Raw genomic sequence first — 13,584 nt, 5'->3', positions numbered from 1 at the left:
ATACCTCTTTGAATTTGTGGTTGAATTCTCTAATATTCTGCATTCAAAAATTTATTTTATAAGAGGGTCCAAATTTTAGCCCATTTTCATGTTAGATTTTTTCGTACTTCCAATGGTTTCCGGAAGGGGACTCGAAACTGCAGTTCTAAATTTCATAACTTGGGTAATTCGAATCCGATTGAGACTTGTGATACCTCTATGAATTTGTGGTTGAATTCTCTAATATTCTGCATTCAAATAATTCTTTTATAAGAGGGTCCAAGTTTTAGACCATTTTCATGTTAGATTTTTTCGTATTTCCAATGGTTTCCAGAATGGGACCCGAAACTGCAGTTCTAAATTTCATAACCTGGGTAATTCGATTCCTGTTAAGTCGTGGGATACCTCTATGAATTTGTGGTTGAATTATCTAATATTTTGCATTCAAAATGTTCTTTTAAAAGTTGGTCAAAATTTTAGCCTATTTTCATGTTAGATTTTTTCGTATTTCCAATGGGACTCAGAATGGGACCCAAAACTTCAGTTCTAAATTTCATAACTTGGGTAGTTCGAATCCGATTTAGACGTGGGATACCTCTATGAATTTGTGGTTGAATTATCTAATGTTCTGCATTCAAAATGTTCTTTAGTTTTAGCCTATTTTCAAGCTCTTTTTCCCGTTTTTGCAATGATTCCCAGAGTGGGACCCAAAACTGCAATTCTAAATTTTATAACTTGGTTAATTGGACCCCGATTTAGACGTGGGAAACCTCTGTGAATTTACATTAAAATATTACTTTAAAAATAGGGTCAAATATTTGCCAATTCGCATGTTCGATTTTTCCGTAATTCCAATGGCTTTTTTGGATATTGCAAAAAAATTTAACCGATCACAATGTTTAATTAACCATTAAGTGATTGACTTAAGAAAAGAGAAATCGGTAACTATTTATTAAGTATATAAAATCAGTGTTTGCTTTTCTTCTTCTTGGTCTTATGTTTGGATTTTTCGCCCTTTTTGGACTTTTTCTTGGATTTCAGTTTTGATTTCTTGGACTTCTTTGAGCTGGAGCTCTTGTGTGACTTCTTGGCTTTGCTAAGTTTGGATTTCTTTGCCTTGCCGTCCGAGGAATCTGAAGATGAAGAGTCATTGCTGGAACTATCATCGCTGTCTTCGCTGCTGGAGATGATCTTCTTTTCGACCCACTTTTCAGCTTTCCGCTTTTTAGGGGCGTGCTGCTGCCAAAGCTGTTGTAGCTTTTCATCAATGTTGACTTCTGCATGGTCCTCTGGGGCTTCAGGTTTCTGGGGAACTGCTCCTGGCAATTTTGGCCCGTAGATATCCTCGGGCGGAACCTCAGCCATTGCCAACTCTTTATCGTTTCTCAGTCGTTCTTCTCTTGATTTGTAAGAGATTTTCAACTTATTTCCCTCAATAGGAGTGAACTTGGGTGGAGCTGGCTCTTCGGAAGCCGCCACTTCCTTGGGCTTAAATAGAGCTGCAAATATTCCTCTGGGGGGAGAAGTATTCCGCAGGACATTATGAGCGGCAGCTGACTTTGTGGACATTGAGGGTAAGCCTAGAGCTTCTTGAAGAGCAGCCAATTTATCCTGAGCTGGATTCTCTGGCTGTTCTGCAACTGTCTCCTCCTCGTCGCTGTCATCGAAGATGCTTTTGAACAGGTCCGTTTTCTCTGAAATGGGTTTGTTGCGCGATTCATCCACCGCCTGTTCCAAGGGAGTCTTGGGCACGAAAGTAAACTTGGATGGCTCTTCTTTTGTAGTGGGTTTATCCTGTTCCTCAACTGCCGGAGGAGGAGCTGGAGATGGAGTTGGTGGTTTCACTTCCTTGGGCTTTTCTATGTGCTTGGGTATAATGGAAGGAGTCTGAAAGTTCGCTTTCGTGTTAACTGACGTCTCCAGATAATCAAATACCGAGATCTTCGGCTTGGTTTTGAGTTCCTTTTCTGGTTCTAGCATTGCGCCGCCAAAGGGCTCAGCAATATTGTACCGCTTGCATAGCAACGAGGTGGGTTTCCACATGGTCTTTGTCCTTTCCATCACGATCTTTCGCTCTTCTGGCGTCTTCTGTTGCTCCTTGACCTTCTCTTCCTGTACATTGCCTTCCGATATAAATCTGTCGTTCATAAGGCCGTCCAATGGACGATAGATCTTTGCCGCCTGGATGAACTCCTTTTTTTCCATCTCTCTATCCCACAGGGAAAGTGTAACAGGTTGCATGGTAGCCAGAAGCTCTGTTATTTCTGTGTCATTTGTAAGCTTTGAGGCAACGAATTTTTCATAGCGAAGCTGTTTCGCCTCATCAGCCAAAAAGGGTTTAAAAGCCCCTGAAGATGATGTTGCGGGAGCTAAAAAAATAAAGATATTTTAGTTTTATAATCGAGGGATGGCGACATGTTTTCTTACCCAAATCCTTGGTCTTGAGAGCAGCTTTCTCCAGTATGGCCGCATTCGATTCCTTTACTTCTTTAACCAATTCTGTTTGTTTCTCCTCGCCACTTTCGGTGATCACTCCGCCCTTGGTAAAACCCGCAGTCCTTGCATTGATGCGTTCCAGCAGCGATTGTCCTCGATCCTTGAAAGGATTCCGTTTGGGCTGCTCTTCCTGTGCTTTCTCCTCTATTTTCTGCTCTCCAAGTAGCTTCGCCCGCTGATCAGGATTGAGATCATGCCTTCCCAAACCCGAACGTTTGTACTCCGTGGCTGTTTCCAGTTTTTTCGCTCGTTCCTTGTCCATGGGAGCAAAGCGGCTTTTTCGCTGTAGCCAATTCCTGGGCTGGAAATCTCTTGGTAAATCAATGGCATAGGGCTTCTGCAGAGCTGCCCCTGATTTATCCTCACTGAAGCCATCGATGACGTGACGCTGCTGGACGTGTTGCTGCTTCTTTTGTTTGGGCTTCTTGTCCGCTAGTGAGAAATCGTAGCGGGTCATATCATCGCGGGCGTAGATATCGTCGTCCTCTTCTTCAAAGGCTCCCACACCAAAGGCTTGACCCCGAATGGAGAGCTGCTTTTTGTTGGCCTGTTCTTCCAACTGGCCAAAGAGATTAATGTGCTCCATGGGTTTGGCAGTGCTAGAGGAAGATTTGGAGAGGATGGGATCGCGGCTGAGTCCGGAGTAGCTCATGCCAAAGCGATTCTCCTTGGGCGTGAAGAATATGGGTTCGTAGTCGTCAGGCGCAAATGTAATATCCTCGTCGTCGTCATCCTCGTCATTGCTATCTTCTTCAGTTGGCTCTGCTTGGGGAGGTAAGCCCTCCGCGCCGTAGTGCTCAAGGAGATACTGCTCCCTAGTGTTCCTAGCGGTGGCCAGGCGTTTCTCCTTTCGAGTTTGCCGCGGTCCCACACCTTGGCCGGGTTTCCAGCCCATGCTCTTGAGTATGCGAACGGCCACCTTGTCTCGCACCGGACGAAGTAGTTTCTCTAGCACAGGAACTCCTGGTATGGGTCCTGATCCTAATTCCGGCTGCATCAGCTTGCGACGCCGTTGACCGGAACGCTGCTCCTGCTCGTCCTCCTTGGCGAACTCGTCGCGGGTGCGAATTCCTTGCGGTGCGATGCCAAACTCACCCAGATCCTCCTGATCCATGAAGTCCTCCGGTTTCAGCTGAACCCTCGGCGTGGCCTTCTCCGCCCGCGAGCTCTTAAAGGTCTGCGGCGTCCAACCCTCCAGAGAGCCCACGGTATTCCAGAATCCAGCACTGAAGCCGCCGGTGAAGGCACCATGGAACCGTCGTTTGCCATTTTCATCCTTTACAATTTGATCCTCGATGGCCACTGGCTTCTTGGCGGGCACAACATCTGCAAAAGGGGTTTGGGACTACTGTCAGGGTTCCAATTGAGTTTTAAAAATACCTACCTTTCTCTAGAGCCGGCAGTGGTGTGCCAAACCTGTGCAGGTGTTCTTCCTCGTCCATTTTAATGTAAAAATATAAAAATCATATATTGGCGAAATAATTTGTTTGGTCCGGGTGCCAGTGTGTGCACACCACAAAAAGGTATTTAAATCAGCTGATGGGGCTGTCCACTTATTGGTCACAGTTTATTAGAAAAAAGTTCCTTTAACATCGGTAGGAGTCACGATATATTTTGAGAGAATTATTGCAAAACAAAACACTGGGAAAATATAAAAGGCTTAAAAGTAGTTAGAATACTTTATTTGAATCAAACATATTGAATTACTTTTTTAACTGTTGCTTATAAATCTCTCTATAGTTTAGTTTTGATTAATTTGTATCATATTAGTTTTTATCAACTTTTTGTTTTTAATATTTTATATTCTTATTGCACGTTAGCAGTCACGGCTTCGGGTCACGATATTTTTTGCAATTACCACAAGTGGCTGTTCCCATCTCTAGTTTTATCACACGGTCACACTGCAGACATAGCAAATATTTTAGGAAAACTATTTCGTTGCAATTTTTATTAGCCTCCAAGGGGAATAAAGGAATTCAGTGCAAATGGTAAGCGTGGCGGCGGAGACAAAGAAAGGAACACCTGTCCGATTGGAAAAGCAGGTAAATACGGAGAACAAGACCAGTTAGAGGAGAGGCAGACTGGAGCTACCTGTGCTGTCTGTATGGGTGACTAATGATGTCAACATTTTCTGTTTTCTCTCCTCAAGCCGACGGCCATTTTTTGCTAGCTAAGACGTGACTGTTGGCCAGAAAGCCGAGCAAGTGCAGCGCAGTAAGTGGGCTTAAAATTCCAGGGCCAGGAACCCGCTAACCACAACTTCATTCCCATCGAACAGCATTCATAAACCCATCAGTCAAACCCACATCCTGGTCACATACACGCACACACCGAGAGCGAGATGTCCGAGAAGAACCTGAAGGTGGGCGCCCGCGTCGAGCTGACCGGCAAGGATCTGCTCGGCACGGTGGCCTACGTGGGCATGACCAGCTTCGCCGTCGGCAAGTGGGTGGGCGTCGTGTTGGACGAGCCCAAGGGCAAGAACAGTGGCTCCATCAAGGGCCAGCAGTACTTCCAGTGCGAGGAGAACTGCGGCATGTTCGTGCGTCCCACGCAGCTGCGCCTGCTGGAGCCGGCTCCTGGCAGCAGGCGCAGCATCGAAGATGTCAGCGGTGCCACGCCCACGGCTGCCCAACCCACAAAGGCGCGGCTGAGCAGTTCTCGCACCTCGCTCTCCTCCAGCCGCCAATCGCTGCTGGGCTCTCGCACCCAGTTGACCAACTCTCTGAGTGAACGCACTGCCTCCAGCAGCAGCATTGGTCCGAGGAAATCTTTGGCCCCGCAAAGCAGCAAGGATAAGGAATCCTCCAGCACTTCGTTGGCAGAGGGAGCACCAGTATCAGCTGTCGGTGGCAACGGAGCTGGTTCGCATGCCTCCTCCAAGCGGGCTTCTTTTGTGGAAACTGGTTTCCTGGAAATCCTGAAGCCACAGTTCACGCCATCGCAGCCTCTGCGCTCGCCCTCTTTCACCATGCCCTCCAACTCCAGTGCCGAGGACAAGACTGCCTTGTTGGAGGCGCAGAAAACAAGCGCCGAACTGCAGGCACAGCTGGCTGATCTCACCGAGAAGCTAGAGACTCTCAAGCAGCGCCGTAACGAGGATAAGGAAAGGCTGCGGGAGTTCGACAAGATGAAGATTCAATTCGAGCAACTGCAAGAGTTCCGCACAAAGATCATGGCCGCGCAGGCTTCGCTGCAGAAGGAGCTGCAACGTGCCAAGCAAGAGGCCAAGGATGCAATAGAAGCCAAGGAGCAGCATGCTCAGGAAATGGCAGATCTCTCGGACAACGTGGAGATGATCACCCTAGACAAAGAGATGGCCGAGGAGAAGGCCGACACGCTTCAGCTGGAGCTGGAGTCATCCAAGGAGCGGATTGAAGAGCTGCAGGTGGACCTAGAGCTTCTGCGTTCCGAGATGCAGAACAAGGCCGAGTCCGCCATCGGTGGCATCTCCGGCGATGGCGATTCCCCCGGCCTCTCCACCTATGAATTCAAACAGCTGGAGCAGCAGAACATCCGTCTGAAGGAAACACTGGTGCGACTGAGGGATCTCTCTGCCCACGACAAGCACGACATCCAGAAGCTGAGCAAGGAGCTGGACATGAAGAGATCCGAGGTCGCCGAATTGGAGCGCACCAAGGAGAAGCTTAGTGCCAAGATCGATGATCTGGAGGCCACAGTGGCCGACTTGCAGGTGAGCATCCTAGTCTTAATATATGACATAAGCCCTTCTCACTGCCCGCCACCAATTGGTTTTTCCACAATCCACACTGCAATGAAAATTCACAGCTTTACCGCTCCTTTCGCTTTTTGCTTTCCTTGCTCTGCTAGTTTACGTAAATGTTCGCTGCTTAAAAAAAGAACATATCGGTTAAAAGCTTAATCAAAATGGTATATCCATTCATAGTTCTTCGCATTTTGTTTTTTCCTAATCTAAAGCATTTGGTTTAAGACCTAGTACATATATTGCTTTTATAGCCTGGAATTTCAAACATCTTTTGACCGGTATCTACTTTTTACATGTGTAATATATTTTGCTCAAGGTCGATCTAAACATAAACTTTTCCATTGCATTTCTTTTTGCCGGCCTGCCTTAAAAATAATATTTATCGGGGTCCAAGGAGGTAAATTGTGTATATTTCTAACATTTCCCCAGGCAAAATTTAAAACATTTTCCCAAACCATTTCGCATTAAAATTAACTTGAAAAATGAGCAAAATAAATAAATTATCTTTGTCCCAGGAACAAGTCGATGCTGCACTTGGAGCCGAAGAAATGGTTGAACAGCTAGCCGAGAAGAAAATGGAGCTGGAGGATAAGGTTAAGCTGCTCGAGGAGGAAATCGCCCAGTTGGAGGCTCTGGAGGAGGTTCACGAACAGCTGGTGGAGAGCAACCACGAACTGGAGCTGGATCTGCGCGAGGAACTGGACTTGGCCAATGGGGCCAAGAAGGAAGTGTTGCGGGAGCGAGATGCAGCCATTGAGACCATCTATGATCGCGACCAAACCATCACAAAGTTTAGGGAACTGGTGCAGAAGCTGAACGATCAACTAACTGATTTGAGGGATCGCAATTCCAGCAATGAAAAGGAGTCGCTGCAGGACCCCAGTTTGAAGCTGGCCACCGAAACCATCGACTACAAGCAGATGTTCGCCGAATCCAAGGCATACACGCGAGCCATCGACGTTCAGTTGCGCCAGATTGAGCTCAGTCAGGCCAACGAACATGTCCAGATGTTGACCGCTTTCATGCCTGAATCATTCATGAGCCGTGGCGGCGACCACGACTCCATCCTGGTGGTCCTGCTCATCTCACGCATTGTCTTCAAGTGCGGCATTGTCGTTTCGCAAACAAGGGAGCGATTCCCAGCTGTGGAGGCCATCACCAGGGAGGCAGTGACCCAGGGCCATGCTGTCCAGCAGTATGCCTTCAAGTGCCGCCTGCTGCACTACGTCCACAGCCTGCAGTGTGCCCTTCATCAGATCCTTTACGGCCTCAATAGCTGCCAACCGGATACCCTTCTGAGAGCTGGAAGTTCTCTTCCCGAAATGGTTGCCCAAGAAAAGATAGTGGACGGCATTATTGAACTTCTGAAATCCAATCAGCTGGACGAGAACAGTACCACGGATAATATTGAGAAATGTGTGGCCTTCTTCAATGCCATGAACTCCGTGTTGCTGGCCGGAGAACAGCTCCTCAACGAGATCCAGATGATTCGCGACTGTGTGGCTTCCTTGGGCGCAGCTTGTGAGAGCATTCTCAGCGATACGGCCATAGCCAAGGTGATTATTCAGGAGGCGGGTGCTACCAGCGACTCGGTGCTACTGATACAATTCCTGAACGAGAACATGGAAAGCGTGCGGCAACAGGTTAAGTTGATCAAGCGGCGCCTGCCGAGCGACCAACATGTGATCAAGAGCGGTCTGTCGCAGCACAAAGTGGAGGCGATGCGTGGTCTTGCCCAGAACATCAGTCGCATCATGTCGGCGATGCATCAGGCCACCAAGCAATCCTTGGCCGCCATTGTCACTACCATCGAGAGCGACAATGCGGCAGAGCATACGCTGCCCCAGGAAAAGTACTGGGCCCTGCTGTCCGCAGCGTGCGAACGCATCTACGAGCAGGATGACCGTGGACCAACGCAAAACTTTAAGACATTGCTGGCCCAAGCTAACTCCGACCTGCAGCACATTGCCCAACACCTGCTGGACAAGGAGTACGAGATTATCTCGGCAGCCAACAATGCCGGTGGTCAACAGAAATCGGGTGCCCACAGCACGCCCATCACTCAGCGGGCGCAGTTGATCAAGAAACAGCTGGAGCAGAAGAACGTGCTGGCCGCCACGCTGGAAAATCGCGAGGCGGACGTGAAACAGCTAAAACTGGCCGCCAAAATGAAGCAGAACGAGTTGAGCGAGATGCAGATACGGAAGGATCTCGCCGAGAAGAAGCTGAGCGTCCTGCAGAACGAGTACGAGCACGCGGTGGACAAGTGGAAACAGCAGTACGAAGAGACGCGCCAGCAGCTGCAGCTTAAGGAGAAGGAGTTCGAGGAGACGATGGACCACCTGCAAAGCGATATCGACGCCTTGGAAAGCGAGAAGAGCGATCTGCGCGACAAGCTGAAGCTGAACTCGACCACGGGCAAGGTTCAGTCTGGTTCGGATTCCCACTCCCCGCACAATATTTCGGTCACTGGCTCAGCCTCCAGTGCTCCGGGCATCACCACTGTATCTTACACTGCTCCCGCAGGCACTGCTCCAGTTGTGGCGGAAGAGGTGCAACTGCTGAAGAACGCCTTCAACCAGGAACGCAACGAACGACTGCGACTGCAGGCTCAGGATATGCGTGCCAAGCTGTCCCAGTTTGAACCGCTATATGTGCCACAGCCACAAGATCAGCGCATCACTGCCATGGAGTCGGAGCTGACCAGGATGAAGCACGCCTGGGTATTGTCTCTGCTGCAAGTGCGCTCTCAGGATTCTGTCAATGCCGGAACACGCATCGACACGGTGGCTTTGCAAAGGCGCAACCAGCCAGTGCCCCTCAAGGGTGAGATTAGCTCGAAGGCCTCTCAGCTAGCCTCCGATATCCTGGCGGAGTATCTGCAACGGAAGCCGCATCGCGCAGCCCACGGACAGTTCGCCTCCTTTCCCACCGTCGATGTGAAGCGCGTGCTGCAGATTTAAATGGGATTCATCATGGCAATGGGATCGCGGCCAGGGGCAATCTGAATAGATTATAATGTTATTTGTACTGCTAGCACAATTTCGGATCCGGGGGCAATCTTCCCTCGCACAAGCAGCTTCCCCAAAAACCCAAAACACACAACTCCTCAAGACTCCCTGCTCCTGTGATGAGACCTTAACATGATAGCTAAACAAAGAGCAACTGAGAAATTATAATTCTACACTTAATTTATGTTTTTTGTATAAAGATTATATTCCTATTGTAATACTAACTTTGTGTTTAACTCCAAAAAAGCCTATTTCGAAACTAAACTCAAGCGAACTAATACCGGTATTATCTATGAAGTCTATGGCAGGGGAGAAATATGTGAAAGACACAACTAAACCAGAGAAACAAATCTAATTTGCATACATGAGAATAATAAATACATTATATATATAAAGTAAATATATTTTGCTGATGTTGTATAACTTAAAATAAAGATGCATTTTATTGGGATATGGGTGAATGAAGATGTTATAAAAATGATTATTGGATTATATTTACTCATTATTAATTTTAAGGATGGAAACTCAGATAAAAAATTAAATAATTAATCCGTGTTATTAATATAATTCCTTTAAAAAGTATTGATTTGTAATACCGGTTAAGAAAAGCATTCATATGCTTCACTTCCTTCTAAGTACCATCAAGGTAATTATAATTACCCAGCTGTTTTCCAGCACTTAAATATTTAAAATTCCTTCCCCAAACAAAAAGATATTCTCGTTTCACATCATTCAAGATAATATACCTAATTTATTTTAATCACAAGCCAAGCTTAGTTGAATTTTTTAGAGCCAACTGAAATTTGTTTAAGCCAAGTAAAGAACCATAAAGAAAGATACGATCCCAATGAGATCCACTTGGAATCCACTCGCTCTAAGAGAGAGTTCTGCTCTCTTAAATGCAACTCTCTTACAACTCATTTCCGTCCACTTGCCCAACAACAACTACAAAGGCAATATGCTTCAATGCCGCTCGGTTGCAGCAACAACAATTGCTGCCAGCAATGACAACAACAGCTGCAATAGCAAGAAACTATTACATTAGACCAGGCCATAAACCATGATGGCCAAAATAGCCGCCCCCTTTACCTTCCCCCTCCCCTCGGTCAACTGGCCATTCAACAACCCCTTCTGCTTGAAATGTAAATTGAAAATAATTTTCATTTTCTGGGCTTTTCCTTGGCATCGCCACTGCCCTTTTGGCCAGAAATTGGTGCTTCTTTTGACCCCATTCTGTGGCTTGACCTCTCGAGCTTAGCTCTTCCTCCGCGGCAAGCATAAATGAAGATGGAAACATTTGCAATTATAAAGAGATTTAAATAAGCAAAATGTAATCTTTTATATTAACATTTAACCAACTAGACCACGAGTTCACAAAACAAACTGAAAATGGGTTTGAATTGGAACGCTAAAATATGTGATTCTCATAAAAAATCTAATCTTAAGTATAAAATTGTATCTAACTGAATCTCGACTTCAGAAAATAAACTAATAAAGATAGTAAGCCAAAACGCTAAGGTATATAGGTATCAAAAATTGCTTCTTTATTATCGAAATATTAGAAACTGTATCTCTAGTTCACTAAATAAATAAAGGGTTTAAACCTTACCCTTAGGGCAGGTAATTCCCTCATAAAATTGATTGAAAGATGATATGATATTATAATGTTAATTATTTATATATATATCATTTTTTCATAATCAAATCTGTAGACTTTCTTGTTTATTATTCCAGATAATATTACAAATACTACATTTATTTCGTAAAAAAAGCTTGGTATTTAAGCGTGGAAAAAATAGCCAAACAATTAGAATTAGCTCCCAAGCGCTCCGATTGCTCTACATTTATGGAGCGACTTCTGATGTGTGTCGCCTTGGATGCGGACCCCATCGGCCCATAAAGCCATTCTCACGCCCAGCACTCGGCCAGGGGCTGACCTTTTTGCGGTAGTTTGTCCGCCTGCCTTTTCGTTTATGGCCTGGCACTGGGTTTTGTAATACGGTTGCTGTTTACCTTTTGGGGCTTTAACATTTTCGAGGGGCCAGAGCGCAACAAGCGGCTCAAAGAGCCGGACTTCGCGCTCTGCTTGCAGCGACCGCCAAAGTGACAGATCCTTCACCAAGTCACCAGTTTACCACTGTCACTGACACACATATCTGGTAACGTAACTATTCTTCTACAGCTCCAGTTCCACTTCCAGTTCTTTTGTGGCCGCAGAAACCAAAACTTTTGACCAGAAAACGCCCGGTAGTGCCCCAACTTGTTGCTGTTGACTCATGCCGAGCACTAAAAACAACATAATTATTGTACATATTAAAAACCTGATGTATGTGTGCACCAAATTGTAATTAAAACGAAAAGTGGTATACCCTAAGTCGAAAGAATATATGGATATTTAAGAACATTAATAACATGTTCGTTATACAGTAACACTCAACTGTGTTCATATTATATAAGGGATAAATTCTATAAACGTCACAAAATATACTGTTATCAAAGTGATATTTTCAGAGCTATCAATATTGTTATTCTCTTGACATATTTTTTAATCGAATACCATGAATCCTTGGATCTTTATTTTTGTGAAGGTCACATTTAAGATTACTTCTTATGCAAAACCACTATATAATTAAAACTTTTTTGTCCAACTATTAATATCTACGTAACCTTTAAAAATTAATTTGTTTCTTATATCTAGTTTTTTATTTTATTAAAAATTATTCAAGTGTAACAACCTTCATGGTCATCTGGAATCTCTCTGTTCTTTCCGATTAGCTCTAAAAAAAAGTGACACCAACATGCCAGAAAAGTTAATCAACCTCCCATAAGAGCAAAGCAAAAAATAACAGAAATAATTAAAGAAAAAAACTGCGATACAATGCAGAGCAAGAGCAAGACCGAAACCAGTTTAGGTGGGGTATGCTATAGTACGGATCGGTATGGTAGCCGTACCCCCAAGATGGATGAATGGATGGTCGGAGTCCGGACCCCAACAAGAGCGAGAGTGTAAGACAATAAGGCAGCTCAAGAACACTCGATTGCAGGTGAACAGCCAACTGAAGATCTGAAGAACTGAGGAATGGAAACCGGAGATGGAAAAGATCCACGAAGAATTCCATGCAGATGCCCCACAAATGTTCAAGGAAGACTCCACTAACCCTTCCTCATTAGGCACATCAGCAAAAAAAACTATAGATCGGGCTGCGGCGGAAGCACGGAAGTTTCACTTGTGATTAGGAAAACCAGGTAAAACACAAAAAGTTAGTTACGCCTGGTTAGGCCGCCATCCGAAAGCTCAATTTGGGAAATGGCCAAACAGTGGCCCATACAGTGGCCAACATAAACAAGCGGCCACGCAACATCAGCATTATGGATAAATCAGAAGGCGGAGACGGCGATGCAGATGGAGTTGGAGATGGTGATGGCCACCAAGAACAATGGTCTGGTGTCGGTCTGAAGCTCATCTTCATCTTCACTTGGCCCGGCCACTTGAGTGTCTTATTGTGCATGTTGTTTGAAGTTGAGCAGAGGGGCGGAGCAGGAGGAGGTCTAGAAAGACTATGTCTTAGTACCACGCACTAGACGGTCTGACCATGTCTATAGCCCCCTTTAGAAATCTTCCCCCTTTGTTACACTGAAATAAATAGGATTGGATTATAGTAGAACCTATTAAGAGGTTTTTTTATTACTAAGACTTTGTTAACCTTTCTATCAAGTGATCTTTGTTTATATAAAATACCATAGGCCCATTAGATCCTCAAACCTATAATATTGAATTCCTTTTATATTTGGTATTTTTAAATTGCTTGGTAAGGTATTGAAAAAGTGAATAACGTTGGAACCAATTTCTATTTTTTCAAAAATCGTTGAGTTTAGGATTAATAAAGTTAATACAAAATAAGTTCAATAATAAACCAAATAAAATGTGTAATATTTATAAATATCCTAAAAGATTGGGATATCATATCTTATCAGGCCCATTCTTATTATTATTCTATTTTTCAGATCTTAAAACTCAGGTATCCAGAATATATTAAAAATTAAGAATCTAAATAATTTTAATTATTTCTGGGTTCGTTTTCCAATCATGATTGTGTTTTTAAGTGTACATCCATTGTTATTGCCATTCTTGGGTACCCATTGTTTGTGTTCTTGCCGTATGTAAATTTTGCATTGAAATATGTACATTTGGGTACATGTGTGTATGCACGTCGTGGTTTTTGGAGGTCCAGGTCTCCTGCCCTCCCTCTTTGGCCCCTTAGCCCCCTCTTCAGTTCCAGTACCGTACCCCTGCCCTATGCGAAGCGTCACTCCGTTTCATTATTGTTCACTTGGCCGCTTTCGTAAGTCAGTCTCAATGCAAAACAAACG

General features: G+C 45.0%; 2 protein-coding genes across 2 annotated transcripts; one reads left to right on the top strand and one right to left on the bottom strand.

Moving 5' to 3' along the window:
- Nucleotides 1-897: 897 nt before the first annotated feature.
- On the bottom strand, nucleotides 898-4,006 carry LOC108012429 (G patch domain-containing protein 1 homolog). Its single transcript, XM_017077793.4, has 3 exons — nucleotides 3,860-4,006; nucleotides 2,407-3,801; nucleotides 898-2,348 (listed from the first exon to the last, which is right to left on the bottom strand). The coding sequence occupies exons 1-3, from the start codon at nucleotides 3,915-3,917 to the stop codon at nucleotides 946-948; spliced, it is 2,856 nt and encodes a 951-aa protein (XP_016933282.3). The 5' UTR covers nucleotides 3,918-4,006; the 3' UTR covers nucleotides 898-945.
- A 350-nt stretch (nucleotides 4,007-4,356) lies between these two features.
- On the top strand, nucleotides 4,357-9,647 carry DCTN1-p150 (dynactin subunit 1). The gene is made up of 4 exons (XM_017079121.4): nucleotides 4,357-4,517; nucleotides 4,625-4,689; nucleotides 4,754-6,169; nucleotides 6,718-9,647. Exons 3-4 carry the CDS (start codon nucleotides 4,817-4,819, stop codon nucleotides 9,163-9,165), a joined length of 3,801 nt encoding a protein of 1,266 aa, XP_016934610.3. The 5' UTR covers nucleotides 4,357-4,517; nucleotides 4,625-4,689; nucleotides 4,754-4,816; the 3' UTR covers nucleotides 9,166-9,647.
- The last annotated feature ends 3,937 nt before the right edge of the window (nucleotides 9,648-13,584 follow it).

Source organism: Drosophila suzukii, chromosome 3, assembly GCF_043229965.1.
Source record: "Drosophila suzukii chromosome 3, CBGP_Dsuzu_IsoJpt1.0, whole genome shotgun sequence".
In the NCBI taxonomy this organism is placed as follows: Eukaryota; Metazoa; Arthropoda; class Insecta; order Diptera; family Drosophilidae; genus Drosophila; species Drosophila suzukii.
Note: the sequence above shows the minus strand (reverse complement) of the source record. Positions and strands in the feature narration are given on the sequence as shown.

Excerpts from the sequence above, each read along its gene's own strand:
- DCTN1-p150 (XM_017079121.4), top strand. The coding sequence starts at position 4,817 with ATGTCCGAGAAGAACCTGAAGGTGGGCGCCCGCGTCGAGCTGACCGGC. Across the intron at positions 6,170-6,717 it reads CCACAGTGGCCGACTTGCAG|GAACAAGTCGATGCTGCACT; the intron begins GTGAGCATCCTA and ends TCTTTGTCCCAG.
- LOC108012429 (XM_017077793.4), bottom strand. The coding sequence starts at position 3,917 with ATGGACGAGGAAGAACACCTGCACAGGTTTGGCACACCACTGCCGGCT. Across the intron at positions 3,802-3,859 it reads ACTGCCGGCTCTAGAGAAAG|ATGTTGTGCCCGCCAAGAAG; the intron begins GTAGGTATTTTT and ends CCCCTTTTGCAG. Across the intron at positions 2,349-2,406 it reads TCTCAAGACCAAGGATTTGG|CTCCCGCAACATCATCTTCA; the intron begins GTAAGAAAACAT and ends TTATTTTTTTAG.